This window comes from Charadrius vociferus, unplaced genomic scaffold, assembly GCF_000708025.1.
Source record: "Charadrius vociferus isolate BGI_N301 unplaced genomic scaffold, ASM70802v2 scaffold341, whole genome shotgun sequence".
NCBI classification, from domain to species: domain Eukaryota; kingdom Metazoa; phylum Chordata; class Aves; order Charadriiformes; family Charadriidae; genus Charadrius; species Charadrius vociferus.
In genome coordinates this window covers 7,598-27,375 of record NW_009646847.1, presented here as the reverse complement: position 1 = coordinate 27,375, position 19,778 = coordinate 7,598, and the positions used below count along the sequence as shown (strand labels likewise).

At 50.9% G+C, this 19,778-nt stretch overlaps 4 protein-coding genes across 4 annotated transcripts in view; 2 read left to right on the top strand and 2 right to left on the bottom strand.

Annotated features, from left to right (window-relative positions):
• Positions 1 to 4,018, bottom strand: part of LOC104294460 (cytochrome b5 type B) — a 16,507-nt gene extending 12,489 nt beyond the window's left edge. Inside the window, exons 1-2 of the mRNA XM_009894072.1 lie at positions 3,990 to 4,018; positions 3,235 to 3,349 (exon numbers count right to left, since the gene is read on the bottom strand). Of these exons, the coding sequence (XP_009892374.1) occupies positions 3,235 to 3,349; positions 3,990 to 4,018 (144 nt within the window). The remainder of the gene's footprint in view (positions 1 to 3,234; positions 3,350 to 3,989) is intronic.
• Positions 4,019 to 5,584: 1,566 nt separating this feature from the next.
• On the top strand, positions 5,585 to 13,935 carry TERF2 (telomeric repeat binding factor 2). Its single transcript, XM_009894071.1, is given in 11 exon segments — positions 5,585 to 5,714; positions 5,717 to 5,755; positions 5,956 to 6,051; positions 6,604 to 6,734; positions 7,024 to 7,110; positions 7,782 to 7,928; positions 8,329 to 8,738; positions 9,293 to 9,679; positions 11,890 to 11,975; positions 12,671 to 12,723; positions 13,777 to 13,935. Coding segments are annotated over 11 exon segments (1,725 nt in total).
• A 1,999-nt stretch (positions 13,936 to 15,934) lies between these two features.
• TMED6 (transmembrane emp24 protein transport domain containing 6) lies at positions 15,935 to 18,150 on the top strand. Its single transcript, XM_009894036.1, has 4 exons — positions 15,935 to 16,132; positions 17,267 to 17,393; positions 17,591 to 17,742; positions 17,926 to 18,150. Exons 1-4 carry the CDS (start codon positions 15,935 to 15,937, stop codon positions 18,148 to 18,150), a joined length of 702 nt encoding a protein of 233 aa, XP_009892338.1.
• An 840-nt stretch (positions 18,151 to 18,990) lies between these two features.
• Positions 18,991 to 19,772, bottom strand: NIP7 (NIP7, nucleolar pre-rRNA processing protein; the record flags this gene model as incomplete). The annotated part of the gene is made up of 4 exons (XM_009894070.1): positions 18,991 to 19,110; positions 19,193 to 19,333; positions 19,407 to 19,545; positions 19,663 to 19,772. Coding segments are annotated over 4 exons (510 nt in total), but the record flags the coding sequence as incomplete, so codon positions are not given.
• Positions 19,773 to 19,778: the final 6 nt, after the last annotated feature.

The window sequence follows — 19,778 nt, the reverse complement described above, 5'->3', positions numbered from 1 at the left end:
GTCGGCTGTTATGCCTCCTCACCCCATCCCACCCGGGCCGCTGGAGAGCGAGGTGCCCGTCAGCAGCCTGCCCGCGGAGGTGTCCGTCCCTGGCCTCTGGTAACTCCACCTGTTGGGTGGGTGAAGGGAAATACTTCTGTGGAAACCGGGATCTCCTGGGAAGCGCCTGTTCCTGTCAGGGACCGTCCGAACTCATCTCACTGCCCACAGTCAGAGCTGCAGCAGATGTCTGTGACAGGCCGCCTCAGGGCTGTCTCTGGTGGCAAACACGGTTGGAAGGACTGTGCGGTGCTGTGGAATGAGTAATGGCAGCCATCGGCAGTGGGTCACAGGTAGCGGCTGTTTCTGAGGAAAGTGTATGGGATGTATGCCGGCAGGAATTGCTTGTCAAGGTCCTTTGGTTGAGCTGTAGTGCTCCTTTGGTGGGCTTTTGATTCCACTGCCAGCCGGAACAGCTTTTTTACTGCTCCTTTTGTTTTGATTCTTTTTGCCTGTGTGTGAAATAGGTGGCTATCTCGCAGATCTTTAAATTGAGCCAGCGCTCTAATGTCTTCAGAGTGCTGCATTTGTATCGGTTTCTAAAGGAAAGTGTTCATGTGCAGATCTGAAGTGAGTGACTTGGTAAGTTTTCCCTGCCAGCCACATTGAACAGGTTTAGGGACAGAGAGACTGGGAGCTCAGGAACCTGAGTAATTTGTAAACCTGATGGTTTTCATTTATGAACTTGTATTTGTGGCTGTGGAATTTATTTCCTTATACTTGCAGTGCAGGTATAACGCTGGACAGCGGACTGTTTGTTTTAACGTAACTGCTGAGGAGGCAGAAATGCCTGATGTTGTAAGAAGTGCTAATACTGTTACCACCACTGGCTAAAGATTAAAGGTATATGCAGAGGGAATTTGAGCAGGCTAACATCTGTGCCGTTTGCTACAGTTGGGATTTTAAAAGGAGCTCAAGTGAAGTAGGTAGCCATACCTGGCTTGTCGCTAAGCTGGGGTCTCTGTGGGAATGAGACGTACCTAATGGTACAGTCTGGGAGATTTATCAGCTCAAAGATGTCGTGGTAACTAACTGTGCTATCTGTCCACATCCACTTCAGTACAAAGACAGGTTAGCTCCTTGAAGATCCCAGGTTGTACGCCAAGCAAATCTTCTAGGTCACTCTCTGGTAAGAAAGAAGGGTGTCTTATTACTGGAGAGAAAGAAATTGTTCCAGTGGTGTCTGCCAACCACAGTCTCTAATCCAATTACAGTTGTAATGCACAGTCTTTACAAATGGCTGAAATTCTGGGCTGAGACCTGGCACAGCAGCTGTTTTTCATACACTGGCTTATCCTGGCCTTGTTCTGCTGGTTCTGTACAAGGAACTGGGGATGGAGGTGCAGTCAAAGAAGTAGTAAGGAAATAAAGCCACTGTACTAGGTAAAGAATAAAGTGCAGGGAGAGAGCACAGTCAAGTCAGATCAGTCTAATTTGTGCAGGATTCAAATCCATCTCCCGCTGTCAGTGTGTTCTCTGTCTTAGGAAGGAAGTTATAAATCTGGACATACCACAGCAATAGTTGAACTTTACCAAACATTTCACATCCTTTAGTACCTTTTGGTGGTGAGTTTTCCTCACGCAGGCTGTTGTTCCCTGGTACCTTCAGAGGCTGGGTTCTCATAGCTGTATAAGAGACTGTTTGTCTTCGTAAGTGCATTTAGTGCCTTGTGCTTCCCAGCGAGCTTGTAGTCTTTCATCAGAATTCTTAATCATACTCTGCTGGCACAGCACACAGGAGTTTCTGCTTCTCTGAAAGCCTGGTAGGTAGCGCAGCATGTGGTTGCACGTGCTCCTTTTGCTGTATTGCTCTGGTGAATTGTAGGCTTTTACACGGCCACCTTCTAAATTAAGCTCTATGTTACTTTTTGACACCTATTGAGAGCCATAAAGCTAGAATATTTTTCCGTCTCTCAGTGCTTTCATCTATGCTAGCATGCACACTCAGAGTACTCCTTTAAATATACACCCGCTTCCCACCATTGCTCAATAAAGTCTGCAGTGACTTCTTCCAAGCCAAGTGTCAGAACCAGCACTCTGTCTGTACGTGCTAGGGCTATGCAAAGCAGCTGCTAAGGTTGCACTGTTGTTCAAATCCTTGGCCTCCTGAGGAAGCTTTGGTAGCTGTGTTACAGGCTGGAGGGTGCAGACCTCATGGTTTCCTCTCCCGCTGTTTCAGAGCAATACAGATACTTCATCTGTAAATGCAAATTTGGGTATCTTCTCTATTTGGACAAATCCATACATTTACTTAACCAGATATTTGTACATTGTTAAAGTCTTTGCCTGTTCTGAAACTTCTTCACAGTTATCTAATGAATAGCTCAGGCTCAACATAATTTAAATACTGAGCTTATTCTTCTTCTTTTGATCCTTTCTGTATATCTTTTCCCAGTCATTAGGGATGCTTCCCTGATTCAGTGTGTAACCCAAGTATCCTCTCTGACATGGAAGCATTTCTAGCTCCTTGCACTGATGTGACATACGACCTTGCAGTTCCCTTACTGTGTAACCTTGCCAAGAGGGAAAATCTCCCCAGCCAGGCTACGTACCGTAAACTAATGTAGGATTTCATCATCGTGCACCCCTGTTGCCACAACATCCTTCTGCCTGGCCTTGACAAGTGCAGTCATGTATCGTGGCACACAAAGTGCTCCTGTAAAGATCATTCTACCCTCTCACTTTGACCAGGCTACCCATCTCTTGGCACGCTTCTGCTGGCCCCATTCCTTGGTTGCATCAAAAACTGTGTCTGTTTTTCTAGATCCTCTCCAGCACATTCCTGCCTGTCTCAATTTCTATATGAAGTACTTACTTTTGCCTCAAATTAGTTCACAGCATCAGTTTCTGTAATCTACTTGAGGCATTTTCAGATGCTTTGTGCTTTCTCCTCTGCAGTTCTCATGCTTGGGGGTCTCTCTGTATATTTTGCAGAGCAGTCGCATCATTCTTCTCAACATTTCCCTTTTCCACAGTGACAACTGTTTCATTGCTGCCTCTTTTTCCTTGGCTGTCTACTGCCTTTCTAAGACTGCTTGGTGCCGTATCTGTTTTGCAGTTGTGCGTAGCATGGTGGCATCCTGGTCCATGACCAGGCTTTCTAGGCACATTAGCAACACAAAGAATGAGCATGGTAACAAATGAGTTCTATATTTATTTATTGAGCAACAGAATTCAATTGCTGCTCTTCCTTACCACTATCAAGTCCAAACAGAAGTCAGAAATCTGTCGCATGTCTGCCCAGAGAGCAAGCCCTTTTGGGCAGGTACTGTCTTCTGCTTGGTGCAGCACTGCACATGCAGCCAGTGCTCTATGACAGAGAAGAGAAAGGAGTGTGTGGTGACCAGGTGGCCCTGGTGATTTTTTCCTGTTTTCTTTTCCAGTGTAACTCATACAAAAAGACAGACACGAGACCGCAGCAACGTGCAGATCTTGTTCCCTGGAATGTTTTCTTTCATCTGTAATCACTTCATCAAAATGCATAAATCAACGAGTTAAGACTAAAAAGCACAAACATGACTGTAATTTGTGCCTTCCTGCCCAGTGTTTCTTTTGGCACATGGAACACTAAACTTTTTCCTGAAAAAATTGATGATGACACCAGGCAATGATTCGGTGAAAGTGGACAGCGAGGCCACTTGCATTCCAGGTCCCCTGCCTGCTTCCATAATCCCTGCTTCCTTTTCATTCATTGTAGTAGATTCAGAGAGTAAAACAATGGTTTGTATTTCTGTATTTACTCTGGAAAACGCAATTTCAGGCTCATTTCCCAGCGCTGGGTGCTGTTAACATGTATTTGGGCCTGGACAGGCCGTGAAACCGGGTGGGAAGGGAGCCTTGATTGAGATGCCAAGGCTGCAGCCCCTGTCACATGCCCTCTCCTGGCTCCTGCAGTGCCTGGGGAGATTAGCACCTTCTCAGCTGCCCCAAGGCTCTGCCGTGGTGATTACCGCTCTCTGACATCTGTCAGCGTCACCATGCTACGGCTCCTTCAGCTGCTGCTGTCCAAACCCTCCCAGGAACTGCAGAAATCTCATCAATCTGTTCTAACCTGGAGCAGTTCCATCTGATGGGGTGGGAAGTAATCTACCGAGCGGCCCTGCTGGGAGATCTGAAGGGACGACCCCTTTACTGGGGAGATGCTGGTGGGCAGGAGGAGGAGGCAATGGCAGCCCTGGAGGGACAAGGGCAGGAGGCAGAGGAAGGAGTCCTGCAGCAGAAGCAGGAGGCTGAGGTGGTGGACCTGGTGAGCAACAGTTCTGCCGCTTTTCCTGAGCGAAGCCTGGCTTGGAGAAGGCAGCTAGCCCCTGAATGGCTTTGTCCGGGCATCTCAGAGAGCAAGCTTGCTTTGTTTCCCTTGGGAGAGGACTCCAGGGACTCTTTTTTTTCTGACCTTTGAGAGGAAATAAATGAAATGGCTCAAAATCCTAAAACCTGTACTGAGTTGGTGGGATCTGCCACAGGGGCTGGTGCATCTAGTTGGATTCCAACTGTGTAGCTTAGAAAGGTGCAGAAGCTGCTGAGCTTTTCAGAAAGCAAGGAGTTTTCTAGTCAGGAGAGCAGTTCGAAAGGCCGGAAGGACAGATGGTTTTAGGTTGTTGCTGGGGCTGTTTGGCCCCTCCTGGACTGAGGAGGAGAATGGTGAAATTCAGGGGTCCCAGCCCTGTCACCTGTTCTTGTATCTTGTGACAGAAAAAGAGCAAAACCATTTTGCTCGTGAATATTTCATACGGAAAAGGATTTTAACCAAAGCGTGTCGCTGTGTCGTCTCCTCTCAGCCAGGGAAACAGCCGTTGTCGGTATCTCTCCCTGCATCCTTCCTAACATTTAGGGGCAGTGACTCGCTGGTCGTAGGACACAGTCATAGCGCGTCCCACTCGCACGGCTCCCTTTCTGCGCTTGCGCTCCCCCAGGCAGTCACGCTGCCCGGGCTGAACAGCCACCCTTCCTTCTCGCACAGATTATTTTTTATCTCCCTTTGTTTGCCAATTAAAAAAAAGAAAAAAATCCCACCCAGTTTTACTGTTTTCCATTTGACACACGGATTTTTCTCACGTGTGTTTCCTTCTCTGCTGGCCAGGAGTGGAGGGAAGGGAGTATCCCGGATAACCTCACGCAAGAGGAATTTTCACGTGCTTTTCCACCTCAGGTGAGAGAGCCTCCGGAGCGGTGCCAGCGATGTGCCCAGCGAGACAGAGGGATGCCGGAGCCGCAGAGAACCACCCCGTCCGTCACCTGCAGGATCTGCTTGGCCTTCGCCTAAACCAGCCTCCCTGGCCCTGGATCGCTGGGATCGCCCGGGGCTTCTGGTTCGTGACGCAAAGTCTGAGTAATCACGGCAAAATCTCTGCCCCGACACGCTGCGACGGGGACCGCGTTTTGTAACCTGTCCTACGGTGCGCCGCTCGCCCGGCAGAGGGCGCCAGAGCGCCGCGGGGCACGCCGGGAGCTGTAGGCGCCTGCTAGGTAACACGGCTCCGGGGGCGGGACGACGGCACGGCGTGATCGTCACTTCCGCCCGAGCCGTACATCAGTTCCCGGCGGGATGGGGGGGAAGCGGGGGCGGGCGGCCCGGCGAGAGGCGATGGCTGCGCGGGGCGGCGTCCCCGAGGAGGCGGTGAACCGCTGCGTCCTGCAGTTCTACTTCCACCAGGCCATGGCGGCCTATCGCTCCGGAGGAATCGCGACTTCCGCCAGCTCCGTGACGTCATGCAGGGTGGGCCGCGCGGGCCCGGCCCGGGGGAGTCCCGGCGGCGGACGGGCCGAGAGGGGAGCGGGGACAGACCGTGGGGGAAAGGCGGGGGGGCGGTTGGGAAGGGGCAGGCCCGGGCTGGAGGCAGGGGGAGCCGGGGGTGGCGGAGGCTGGGCCTGGGCCGGGTCGTGCTGTACCAGTGTAACCTGCCCCTTGTCCCACAGCGCTGCTTGTGCGGCCCCTGGAGAAGGAGACCACGGTGGCCCAGATGCTGCGCATAATGCAACTCCTGTCACAGATTGAGGAAGGCGAGAACCTCGGTAGGTCCCCAGCCCTCCCAGCAAGGCCCTAGGGAGACACCAGTCTTGGTTTGCAGCCCACTCCCCCAGCTGGAGAGCGCCCTGTTCTGTGGCTGTGTCCCTGCAGCTCCCAGGAGCTGTGTTTCTGCGCAGAGCAGAGGTCTGGGATGAAGCTGTTAAGTTGTAGGAGCTTTCTCCAGAGGGTGAGGGGCCAGAGAGCGTGGCTGCTCCTGTCTGCGTTGTGTTGCTGTAGCAAGTGAGAGGCTGTTGTACCTAGCCAAGAGCTGTGTACTCAAACCCAAGCTCCAGCACTGACCTGCTATCTGAACGCACCCCTCATAGCTTCTGAAATGCTCCCTCTAGATCAGTTATTGGTATTCAGGTGGGACCTCTAGCTTTGCACGTGGGGGTGGAGGATCTTTCAGTTTAGACAGTTTGCAGTCAGCCTGCCATTCCCTCCCGTCTTCATCCTCAGTAGCACTAGAATTTGCAGTCGAAACTGAGCAAGTAACTAGCTGTCTGTAAGGCATCACCGTGAACACCTCACAAACCAATGCCTGTGAATTCTTTTAGATTGCACCTTTGATAAAGATTCAGAGCTCACCCCTCTTGAATCGGCAATTGGTGTCCTGGAGCTCGTTCAGAAAGAATTCTCTGTGGCTGAGAAGACAATGGAAACTATTCAGAAAATGGTGAAGGAAGCTGTAAGACCTTTTTCTTTCTCAGTAAATGCTCTGCTCATCTTTTGCCTTAGAAAGGTCTTGCGTAAATGACAGTGGGAATTGTCTCACGTGTAGAATACCACAGTAGTACTGACTTGGCTGCAAATGCGTATCTTCAGTGTATGCGCTGCTTCATCAGTTAATGTAGAAGTTGTTTCTCTCTGTAAGTTGTTAGTAAGCTGTTAATTGTGTGCTGTGCTTTTCCAAAACTAATTTAGAGTACGATCAATTTGACGTCAACTGAGAAACTGGTATTTGTTTTCTTCTGTAGGCTGTTATTGTCTGCATCAAAAACAGAGAGTTTGATAAAGCTTCAAAAATTGTAAAGAGACATATGGGGAAGGAACCCAAAAGCCAGGTGAGTCTGTGCTGGAATGAACGATGGCTGTTTGAGGACTGTGCCATATGTCTTACAGGGTACTGGGGAGCAGGGATATTTGGAGGTGGTCTGAGATGTCTTACAGGGTATTGGTGGAGTGGAGGGCACTCGTGACCCATATCACAGGCATAAAAGGTTTTCCTGAGAAGCGTGCCTTTTTGGGAAATCTGAACAAAACAGGGTAGGGGTGATGAAATGGAAAGAGTCCTCCCTGAATGGTGGACCCTCAGTATTACGCATTTCTAAAACATGTTGATCATCGCTTTGGAGCTCTCTCTGTTACTCATATTCCATCATGTATCTTCATGAGTCTTCCAGGCATCAACATTCATCTTTCTCTTTGAGGTAAACTCAAGCTCACTTGTAGAACACAAGTTCGTAAGAAGGGCTGGTTCTGAAAGCAGAGAGAGTCCCTGTTCTGATTTCTGTAGGCAGTATGGTGTCTTGGGCACTGGAAGCAGCAAGTCAGAGTTGCTGAAACAAGATGGTTCTCCCATTCCGCCAGGCTTTTCCCAGCCTTATGTCAGTGTAAATTACTCGTGCCTGAAGAATGTCAAATAGGAAGGGCCCAATCCTCATGAAGATCCTAGCTCCTGCAGTTGTCTTTTATACCCTTGTACCTATTCAGAGCATTCTTACCTCTCCTCTAGAAAAAGAGGAACGAGTTGCTTACTGTCATCCGGGAGAAGAATTTGACTCATCCGATGGTCAAAAACTTTTCTTACAAGAACTTCCAGCAGAACATGTTTCAGTTTGTGAAGACCTATATGGACGATTCGGAGCCACTGCTGCTAACGGTACATGTCTGCCCTGCTTACCTGGCTTCCCGTCCTGCACTTGCTCCTGCCCCAGCGTGGGGCAGCAGGAGAACTGGCACTTACTTTGCTATGTGGCAATGAAATACAGTGGTTTGGCTTCTGTGTGCCTTCTGTGCCAGTAATGAGTTAGGGCTTGGGCACCTAATTAACAGTGGGTTAAATCCAAAAGACTTTAAAATCAGTCCGTTCCTAAAAAGTTTAGACAGTTGAACACATTTTTCAATCCGTGTAACAAGTTTTAATTGATAGACGTGAACTCTGTACATGATGCCTATTGGACTGCAAGTAGAAGCTTAAAATGCCTTTGGGAGGGGATAAAATTGGATGGTAGTACAGGGAATCATCTTTATAATGGTTACATGCTCTTTCTCTCTCCAAGATAATAAAAAAGACTTTGAATTCAGAACATGCCAAAGAACCAAAATACTCATCGGTGGCTCCAAAGTCTGCAAATTGGCCAAAGGACCAGGCAGCAGCTCTGGAGCCCTCGGGAAGGGAAAACCGCTCTCCCTCTCCAGAGCCTGCAGAAACAGCAAAAGATCTGGAGGGAGCTTCCAACCCTGCAGAAAGAGGAGAAGACCTTGCAGCTCCCGAGCCTATGGAAGGATCTAGTGACTCTGCAGCAGCTCCTGAGCCTATGGAAGGAGCTACTGACCCACCAGCAACTCCTGAGCATATAATAGCAGCAGTTAATACCTTGGAAGATCATTCAGAGCCTATGGAAATATCCAAAGAACCAGCAGGAGCAGCTCCAGAACTTCCAGGAGTGTCCTTCAGGGACTCAGAAAGGTGGGCAGAGGAATCTGGGCCTGTGTTGTAGATGAAGTGTGGAAACAGTTCTCTTCTGAAGGGGTAGTTTACTCTGTCTAGGCAGCTCTTAACTTCCCCGAGTGTCAGCCCAAGCAGGTCTGCCCAAGCGAGCTGCAAAGGCTGTCAGTGTAAGACTTCTGTCTGGATCACAGTAAAAATGTTAAGGTGGTTTGGTTTTTTTCTGAATATATGTAATACTTCTGTAAACTAGGGAGGGAGGCCAGTGGCGGCCAGGTTTACTCTTGTGGAGCAGCTTTTGATATCCATATGGTTCAGCCCTTAGTCGAGAAGAGCAAGGTGTCCAGTGGCACATGGAGTATGGGTGTGCTCTCTCACGACCTGCTTCCCTGGTACACCACACCGTTTAGAAGAAGGGTGGACCAAAGGGTTGGGAATGCCCTTTTCATTAGACTTTATTTTCACCCTAGGGCCAAATGTTGAGGGTCACACCATAGGGGAAAAGCCTGATTTCAGAGAAGTGGAGCCACCTTTGTGATATCTTTACAACCTTCTCAGTTCTGTTTATTTTGTAGGCAGCCCTCTGGAACTGTAACCACGTATGGGATTTCTGTTCTGAGAGAAGCTTTCAAGATCCTGTCGGACTCCCAGGATTCTGATGCACTCTTCACCAAACTGGACGAAACAGACTTTTCTTTCCCCAAGCAACTGTCTCCTTCTGTATCCCACAGAACCAAGAGACGGAAAGAAGAGGAGAATCAAGATTCTGAGATCTCAAACCCACCTGAAATGTCCCATAAGGGCAAACGCTTGTTGACCATAAGCAAGCTGGTCATGGAGGAAGACCACCAGTACAGCGAGTCAAGTGAGAGCCCAGACTCTTCCCAGGAGCCAGTTGTGTCTTCTGCTTCCAGACCTGTTCAGAAAGTGCATGACCAGCCTATATCTCCTATAACTGCCAAGTATGAAGCCCATCTCTTGTGCTATATTCTAATCTGCACCCAATCTTTTGGCTTGCAGCTGACATTGGTAGTATGAACAACAAAAACCTTGTATGTTTCATTCAGTATGAGTACATTGACCATCCTTGTCCACCAGGGTATGTGGAACTGGGCAAAGTAAATGCTCTGTTGTCTTTACATTTTACTGTTTGGTTAATGGAGAGGAGAAAATGATACAGCTTCCATTGGCAGTGAGTCAGAGGTACTGCAATTAGTAATTGCAGTAATTGGTAAGTGATTCCAGCCTGTGTATCACAGGTAGCGTGTGTTTCTCTGCACTTTGGTTAGTGTTGCTGAAGCTGGAAAGAGTTTGTAGGTGCATCTTGTAGAACAGATTAAAATTGCCTTTCCGCCTCTTGAGAAATAAAACACTGACCTCGCTTAAGCTCTTCTTTCCTGAAACCTCTGTTGGTTAAGAAACTCCTAGTTGTAGCTCTCTGACTGTTTCTTCAGTATGGGTTATCACTTACCTTGCAGCTGAAATGACTGCGAGAAGAGGTAGCGGTATGTTAGGGTTTTTTTCCTTTTTATAAGGATTTCCCACAGAAAATGCAAAGTAGTCTTACCAGCAGAAGCCTAAATTAACGCTGATATGAGACTGTTAAGCTAAGAGTCTCATGAGTACCTCCTGTAGGCCCGAACAAGGCTGTAACAAAGCTTCCTGCTTTAAATGTCTGAGTTGCTCTTCTTTTGCTTAGTGAAGTTGCATAGCAGCAATAATGATGTTTTGGATCCCCAGGAGTGAAACTGGGAGGATTGAGGAGCGCTTGATGTCTTTGAAAAGGTAAATAAAACACAATTTCCCTTAGTTCTGGCTTAAGAACATCAAGAACGCAAAGGTTTGGTTTTGAAAGGCAGGCAGTAAAGATCACGGTGCTCTGTGTAGCTTGGCTGTTGAGAGATGGATTGTCAGTGAAGCACAGGAGAGTGGCTGCAAGTAGAGATGTGCTGCAGTGTAGCTGGCATCAATGCAAATGGTGGGGAAATCTCTCAGATGCTTTGCTGGCGTGTCTTGCTCATCAAGCTAGTTGTCGGAGATTTCCACCCCCCCATGTTGTCTACTTCCTCGAGTCATCTGGGAAATATAATTAATAAATGTCCTACTTTTTCAAGCACTTGCAAATGGTGACACTTGATCTCTGCTGCTTTTTTCCAGTAGTATGTTGCAGCTGACGTTGCTGTCCCTAGGATGTGTCTGGAGTTTGTTTTGAGGGTGCTGGGGAACATTGTGGGGATAGGATGATGTTTTTTGAACTCTTCCAGAGCAGAGCGCTATGTCTGACTGCACTGGGAAGGGGCCAAACCCAATGACTTGGGTGTGATGCTTTTCCATCCTGTGCTGGGTGCCTAAAGTGAGGGCTGATCAGGAAGGAGCCCGGAGTGGGGCTGCTGCTGCGTGGCTGATGCTGACTTGAGCAGTTCTCAGGTTTCAGCCCTACCACTGTGCAAGTTGGTTTCCAGTTCATTTGGAAAGTGATCTATTGTCTGTGCTGCTCATGTGGATGTCTTCAAGCCTTTAATTGGCTCATGGTAGCTAATGACATCTATCTGGAAATCTAATCGTGTGCATGTCTGTTAGTAGCTGGGTCTCCAATTTTTATGTGCGAGGAAGAGGTGCTCAACAATCCAACTTCACAGACTTCATCTAAGAAGTTTGTGCGTGAGGATTGGAAGCAGGTAACAGTACTGAGGCACTTGATCTCATGGAGAGGCCTCTGTAGCTCGGTTCACCTCAGTAGTGTTAGTAGTGAAACAGTAAGAATTAAATGCGTCTTGGGAAGACTAAAGGCTTCTCCCCTGAGCTGTTGGCAAGTCTGTGCCATACACGAAGGCCTGGGAAGTCCAGCTCTGTGTGTCTGCTGTAAGTGCTTAATTGTGTGGTTAATACCCAGTTACTTGTTTTTGCAAATGCTGGCTAGAAAACACAATACACCACTTGTATTTGAGTATATATTGCACGCCGTACCTTCAGATAGGGGGTCCTAGGATTCATCCCCTCAGAGGGGAGTGGAGGAGGTGGCGACATGTTTATATATTGCTTTATGGGTGCATTTCTCTGCACTGTGCACTCACCACAGGCTTGCCTGCTGCGTTCCAGGTGGCCCTACACCTTCTCCCCCTAAAATATTCTCCCTAGCCAGTAGCCAAAGTAAATGCTTGCCTGCTTTCAGGTCCTTCCAAGGAAGATGGAACAGCTCATATGGCGAAGAAGCAAAAGACAGTTGGAGTGAGGAGGATGAGCTCTTCTCAGATGCGGGTAAGATCACAGCCCCTGTTGCAGGTGTTAATTGATGGTAATCCTGGTTTTGGGGCTCATTCACGGGTGTCTTGGCACCTTCTTTCTGTGTGACTGAATTTTGAAACCAGAAATTCTAAAAGCCCACAAAAATAGGTAGCTGTCCAACTCTGAGATATTTGCTCTTTGTACTTCTGAACTGAAATGCATGCCAAAAATTCCTGTTCCAGTGTCAGACTAATCATGCTTAGCTTACAGGATGTAAATACTGGAAATACAGCTCTTTCTCTGTTCCTGCTTTAGTGCCGTGAAATAAAGGTTAAGTTTACCCCAGATGAGTTTTCCAGTCCAGTTCTCTTTGCAGCTAGATACGCAGCTTAGCTGGTGAAAAGGAATGGACAATGGATGTCTGATTCCAGCCTCAACATACATCCTGGATGGATGCCTCTGTTCTTGACATATTGGCTAGTTTAAAACAAAACAGATCTTGCTGGAAAGCTTTCACATGAAGCAACTGGGGCTTGAAATAGAAAGGCTGTGCTTGCTATAGCTGCAGAAAAGGGAGGGATAAAGGAATTTGGTTTCTTTGTCTGTCATGGGACGTTCTCGTCGTAGGCTGACTGCACAGTTCAGCAGTTAAGCCCAAGGCAGTCTCTCAAGGAGGTCTGTACCTCCTGACTTATGGTGAAATGTAATCCTCTTGCCTTGTTTTTCAGCATCACTTGGGACAAACAGCCACAACACTACAGTCTTTGGTTCCAAGAAACAGGTAATGTAGAGCCCTTAAATCGTTTCAGTAAGGCCTGAAATCAGGAGGTGTCCATATAGAAGAGCAAGCTATTGAACAATTGGCAATACACTGGTGAGGACTGCTGCTGAGACCGCTTCCTCAGTAACTTGCAGTTCACTACAGCAGGGCGAGCTGCCACTGTGCTTTAAATGAAGCACTGGAGGCTGGGTTGGAAAGTGATGCTTCCTGAGGCCGGTGCTTGCAATATCCAGGCTTGATCTGAGTTGTGCAGGTCTTTGCATTTGCAGAGCTGGCTGGAGTTTCTCTGTACCAAACAGCCCCATCTGGTAGTTGGCTGAAGCTGTGCGCCTCCCACATGCCAGGCACTGGGTATGTGCATGATGTCCCTTTTCTTTGATGCACATGGTTCAGAACTAGGTTTGCTGAGTTTCCCATGCACTGGAGAAGTTCAGTGTCTTGTTTGGGTGAAGGACGCACATATGGCAGCTGTTACCTGGGAAAAGGTAACAAGTTTGGTGCTAGTAGGAACTCTTTTACCCTTACTTGTAGGAGGAGAGCTGCTGGCTCTTGTGCTGGTGTACACCACATTGCACTTTGCTTTCTTCAGTTATTTCGCGTTTTGCCTCCAGTACAAAAATTCAAGGGATCTGCACACCTGAACTTGCAGATTGGGGTTTGTTTTTTTTTTTTTTAACGTTCTACTTGTCTGCTGTTGGCCAGGCGTAGGCAGTGAGTACTTTCTGATGCTTTCTGGTGCATCAAAAGGTAACTCCTCTTTTATATGATCAGTATTGTGCCTTGGGAAGCAGAACTACTCATGAGCTTGTGCTGGAGCTGAGAACTTCTCTTACTTGTAACAGTTATGAGAGCACATCTACGGTGAAGTGATTATTGAGTGTTGTGTGTGCTATTGACAGGACATCTGTGTCTTTCCTCCATGTTACTAGCACAGACAATAAAGGGAAGCTAACATGCTAGGAAGGAGCTACAGCGCAGTTCTCTGCCAGATGCAGCTCCTCCCTGAAACAGCACTTTGTACTCACAGAGCACTGCTTACCTGCTCTTTTGTAGAAATGGACAATACAGGAGAGCGAGTGGATCAAAGAGGGTGTGAAGAAGTTTGGAGAAGGGAGATGGAAGGCTATCTGCCAGAAATACCCCTTCCGGAACCGCACAGCAGTGATGATCAAGGATCGCTGGCGGACCATGAAGAAGCTGGGAATCCTCTAAAGTTGGGAACCATGAGACCTTCAGTGCAAAAACCTTATTTTTCTTTTGAAAGATGGACCAGAGCAATAGTAGTGGGGAGGCTGCTGTGCTCACCCCTGATGTGTGTTGGGGCCGGCATGGTGAGCCCCTCTGGCTCGTGGTACCCAAGACTGCTGCAGCAGATGGTAGCCATGTCTGACAAGAACCGAGGAGCCTTGTGTCTCGAGTTGCAGCTGCGAGGTCTAGGGCTTCTGCAGTCGGCAGAAGCTGTGCAGCTTGATTGCACAAGCTTGGAAACAGTCTGGATTGGAACTTCCTTTTCCACCTGACAGCTGCAGCCTTTGTAGAATGAATCCCAACCTTATGGGCTGCTGAAGTGACAGTTTTCTCTGCTCAGGGGCTGTCAAATGGCAGGATAATCCTGTCAGTGGCTATTTTAATGTGTTTTAATTGTCTAAACTGTGAATCCCTTGTTTCTTTTGTTTGCTCTCAGTCCCTTGTGGGAGAGAGGCAGCACATAGTCCCAGAGCTTCTGGGGAAAAGAAGAGATTTAGGCAAGGTAATCTGCTTAGATGTTGGGTTTGGTTTTTTTCCCATTTCTTTCTGCTTTGTACATGGCTAGTCTGCAACTGGCAATTTCTCCATCCCAGCTTTGAAACTTCAAAAAATACTTTTTTTTTTTTTTCAGTACTTAAATGTTGGTTGCTCCCATGTTAAAAGTTCCAGTGCTTACTGATTTTGGTCTTGTCTTACTGGCACTTCTTCCTGGTCACATCCTCTTCCCGTGTGCAATCCCTGCAAGCGTGTGAGCTCTGAGGGCGCTGTCTGTTTTCTGCTTTCAGGTGCCAAAGCTGGAGTTCATGTCTAAGCGGTTTTCTGTAAAATAAAGTTCCTGTCTTGTTGGATATCGAGGGTTGTAATAAGCGTGAACTTGTACTTCATGGATGGAAACACAGCAGTTTGGGGCACTGCTTGCTTGCTGCCCTGGTGGGGCACGCACCACCCCAGGAATGTGGGGCTCCCCATCCACCTCCTGAGCCGGCCAGGGCTGGGGGTGTTGTGTTGGCAGCTGTTTGGGGTGGAACAGCGATGCCCTGAAGGTATGAAGTGCTGCTGCATTGGCATAGGCATGAAGCAGAAGCTTCTGGACTAATTTCTGTTGAAGTCAAAGGGCAGGGGAGGCATGGGGGCATTTTTTAAAAGCAGCCTCTCGTCTGCATTCCCATAGAGCCGGGGCTGGGGAGAAGTCTGTTTGGAAACACCTGCTTCCCCTCTGTCCTTCAGCAGCAGCTGCTGGAACGAGCCTTCCCTCGTCACCTGGCTGTGGCTGTGCCTTTCCCTCCCCTTCTGCTTATAAAAGCATTTCCCTGGGGTGGGAGCAGCCCTGGGTAGAGAGGAGCACCCTGCGCTTGCAGAGGCCCATGCTGGGGCGGAGGGGCTTGATGTGAGCTGCAAGCTGGATCAGTAAGTGCCAGTGTGAGGCAGTGCCCGTTGGTCATGCTGGTACTGTGCCCAGGTGGAAGGAGATGCATTTGTGCTGTGTGGGTCTGAGCCCATTCCCCTTCCCTTCTCTGTGTCAGGCTCTTGCCCCAGGATGTGCGGGGAGGGTGTTGCAGCCCAGGGCTTTACTCTTAAGAAATTGGAAGTTTTTTTCTTGGAGTAAAACACTTTTCCTGCTTAATTAGCTTGTTCAGAAGACACAGACTGGCAGAGCATTGGTCAGCGAGGGTAACAGGGCTGGCTGGGGACCGGCTCTGTGCACCGGGGAGGTGCTGCTGATGACCTTGGTGCTTCTTCAGAGCAGGCTCAGCTGGGTGAGCTCTAACATGGATGAGCCAGACTAGCTCCTGCTCTGCACTGAGATCACCTTGAGGAGCCGAGCGTATGCCGCGCTCCTCCTGCCACCAGCCCCAGCGCTGCCGAGTGCTGCTGCGGAGCAGTTAATGATTACCCCTGCCACCTCGGGTCCCTGCTCCTGCCCTGCCCCGGCAGGAGGGAGTGCTGGAGGCTGGGAAGCAGGATGCTGCTGCTGGTGCTCCTGGCACTGCTGCTGGGCCTCGCCGGCTGCCCCAAGACGGAGCCCCTGAGCGGGTCCGGCCAGGAGCCCCTCTTCCGTGGGGCAGATCGCTACGACTTTGCCATCGTCATCCCCGCTGGCAGCGTAGAGTGCTTCTGGCAGTTTGCACACCAGAGCGGCAACTTCTTCTTCAGCTACGAGGTGAGTGCTGCGGGACGCGTCCTGGGAAGCTGTCAGCATGGTACAGCTGCTGATGGGATTGGGGAATGACGGTGCTGGATCAGACTGCGTGGCAGCACTGCTGGTGCCCGCTGGCTCCTCCGAGTGTACAGCAGGTCCTGCAGCAGGCAATCCTCCATCGCCTGAGTCTTGCGACCAGGCTTGATGTGGAAGGAGACGCTGTAGGATGAAGACCATGTGCTGGCTGAACTCCAGACCCACTGCCCCGGGGGCTGGAGGTGGTTTGCCTTGTGAGGGAAGGGCCCTTGGTTGGGACAGGGAATGGTTGCAGTCACTTAGATGACTAAGTGGGGACCGTGCTTTCTTAGGCATCATCAATCCTATTTATTTTTATAACTATGTTTTAAAACTGTAAGGCAGTGCTGAGAGCTCCGGACATCATGCCTGAGCATCCAGAGGTCGCTCACAGAGAGCTGGGGGTCTCCCGGCACTGCAGGGAGCTCTACCCTTTGCTGGGCACACTGGAGGCTGTTCCACAGCCCTCGGCTCTGAGCCGCAGCTTGAAGGCACGCTGAAGGTCTCGGGCACAGCCCTATCTGCTTGTCCCTGCGCTCTGTCCCCTTCTCACAAGGGAAACTGCAGCCCTTTTATCTCCTGTTTACACTAGGCTGGTTGAAGGAGAGCTGGGGCACGGCTGTGCCTGGCACTGGCAGCTTCCCCCTGGCTCTGCGCTCAGCAGAGCAGCCCCACAGGAACACGGCACCGCTCTGGGGCTCAGAACAGCTCCACCTCCTAATGCTCCAGTGGCCAGCAGCACCTGATCCAGGCAGCAAGAAGCCAGGATGGGCCCGTGGGGTGGGAGACAGAGGTCTGTGAACACCTGCAGCACCGTAAGCAGGCATTGGGAACTGCAGCGTTTATTACCCAAGGCAGCGGGTTGTGGGCTTTTCTTTTACGTGTAGCTGGCAGCTCGCTGGAAGCTGTTCCTGGCCTCAGCTCATAGTAACGCAGGGGGCAGCTCCCCACGGGACCCAAAACCAACCCCCAGTAGAAGTGGGTCCCTGCCCTGTGCACGAGGGCTCCTGTGGGCTCCCACCTGTTTACCAGGCGCAGAGTCAGGTCCACAAATGCCCCTCGGGTGTTTCCTGCCTCCAGGTCCAGCGGGCAACAGGGATCGCCAACAACAGGAACATCCTGGCCACAGCGAGTGATCCCAACGGCTTCCAGCTTGGCGTTTCCCAGCACGTGCGAGGACAGATCAACTTCCTCACCAAGGAGACAGGTCCCTGCTGCCCCAGTCCCTGCCTGGCCCACCAGCACCTCCACGCCTGCCCAGACAGCCAGCGCTTCTCAGAGCGTTGAGCGGTCTGATCATGCCTTGCTCCCTAATGGCGAGGGGGAGGGTTGAGCACTGGGCACGGGTTGACCTGGCAACAGCTCTTCTACTCAGGGAACAATAATACCCATTTCTCTCTGCAGGTTTCTACCAGTTATGCCTGGACAACCAGGAAAACCACTTTGGCTTCATGCAGGTGTATCTCAACTTTGGTGTCTACTATGAAGGCTTCAATGTGGAAAACAAGCAGCCGGAAGAGAAGAAAGAGCTGAACAACACCCTGGAGGCAATCGAGGTGAGTGTCAAGGTGACCACAGGGTTCTCCAATGCAGTGGGGATGGGAATGTCCTCCCAAGGGAACCAAGAAGGGTGTTTGCAGCTTAATTTAATGCTCAGCCCAGCGGGCAGTTCTTGGAGCGGCTCTGCCAGCCCCAAGCTCTGCTGCAGCCCTGCTGCCAAGCGCCTGCCTCTCCTGCAGGTCAGCATCCGGAAGCTGCAGCTTCACATCTTCCACATGTGGCGGTTCTATAACTTTGCCCGGATGCGGAAAGGGTCCGACTCCTTCCTCCTGGAGTCCAACTACAACTATGTCAACTGGTGGTCTATGGCTCAGAGCTGTGTCATTGTCCTCTCGGGGGTCCTGCAGCTCTACTTCTTGAAGCGCCTTTTCAAACTGCAAACCTCCAGCAGGCAGAAGTGCTAGCAGCAGCCGGAACCGCGGGCAGGACCAGAGCCCAGCCTGATGCTGCCTGCAGCACTTGGTAACCGAGCTGCCACTCTGCCCCTTTGCAGAGCAGGAGGGAAGGCCGGATCCTGCTTCAAGGAGGAGGAAGGAGAGTTCATCCCACTCCTGCCTCCGGCTCTAGCCCTGCCTCGGCTGAAATCACCCTGACAGAAGAAAAGTCTGACGCGATCGCCAGAGCTTTGTGTGCTGGATCAGTTTGTTACACCTCTGCCTGTCTTTAGTGACCCAACATGCCTTTTCTACCAGACACACAATAAAGGAACCTCTGGCACACGCTCCGTGGAGCGATCACAGCCTGCTGCTTGCCATCCATCCATCCTCTGTAAGCCCAGGCAAAGCAAGACCTGCCTTGCAGGCAGCTGCCCTCCCAAGTGCGCACCTGCCAGCCTCCGACAGTGCACCCACAGGCTGCGAGCCTCCCCCCAGCCTCATCTGCCAAACCGAATGCGGTGCTTCTCCCCTCTGGAGTCTCACCCCGGTGTGTTGCACTGTCTGAGGCACTGACCCAAACAGACAGAGGCACGCAGTGGGGGCGAGGGCTGCCCCCCCACCCCCACAAGGCTCCACACTAGACAACAGGCATTCTGGGCGAAGAAGCAGGCTTTATGTGATAGCAGGGGCAGGGCTGGTGTGGGGAGAGCTCCTCCTTGTATTGGCAGCAGCCTCCCCCGGGGTGCAGGGCTGCCTGCTGGTGGCTCCCAGCCCCTCTGCCCTGCTCGGGGTGGGCTCCCTGAGCTGCCACTGCTGCACCACCGGTGCAGGACAAAGTCCATTCTGGCCAGAAATGTTTGAGATCCCTTAGGTGAGTGTGTCCTCATTCCGCACATACTCTCCGACATCAGCCTGGTGGAACACCACGATGGCCATGGGGTCAACCTTCCGGCACTCCTGGGTAGACTTGGCGGCCACCCCAAAGCCCTGGGGGATGAAAGGGAGGTGAGAGAAGAGTTTTTCTCAGGCCCCAGCCCTTGAAAGCACAGGAGCTGTACCAGCCACTCACCAGTGGGACGTCGGCCATGGAGTACACCACCACACCCTGGTACTGGGCTGTGTTCTCCGTGATGCGGCCCAGGCCCGACTTCAGGACATGGTTGCCGTAGAGGAAGGACTGCTCAGAGCCAGGCTTCACCCATACCTTGTACTGCAAGAGAGACTCAGAGTGGTGAAGGGCTGGACAGCCTGGAAGGGGGCAGGATAGAGGAGCTATGTCCCACCTTGGCATAGGGTGCGAGGAAGTCCAGAGCTGTGATGCTGAGCCGGAACTTCTGCGTCTTGGTGAACTTCCCGAAGCAGGTGCCCAGTGACACTAGGTTGTCCCGGGGGATGCTCGTAGCCACCTTCAGCAGCTTCTCGCTGTGGAGAGCAGGGGGGACAGAGCTGGAGCGGCTCCCAGGCCGGCAGCCCCGCGCAGGCTGACACCGGAGCCCCCCGCAGGTCCTGCCCACCGCGGCCCGGCCCGGCCCCCCTCACCTCAGGTAGTAGACGCGGTCGCGGTGCAGGCGGAAGCAGTAGGTGCCATCAGGCCGGTCCACCAGCAGCTGGATGTTCTCACCGATGCTGCCGGGGCAGACCCGGTGAGCCCCGGC

Coding starts and splice junctions, on each gene's coding strand:
- TMED6 (XM_009894036.1), top strand. CDS start 15,935: ATGCTGCTGCTGGTGCTCCTGGCACTGCTGCTGGGCCTCGCCGGCTGC. Junction 17,394..17,590: donor CTTCCTCACCAAGGAGACAG/GTCCCTGCTGCC, acceptor TTCTCTCTGCAG/GTTTCTACCAGTTATGCCTG. Junction 17,743..17,925: donor ACACCCTGGAGGCAATCGAG/GTGAGTGTCAAG, acceptor CCTCTCCTGCAG/GTCAGCATCCGGAAGCTGCA.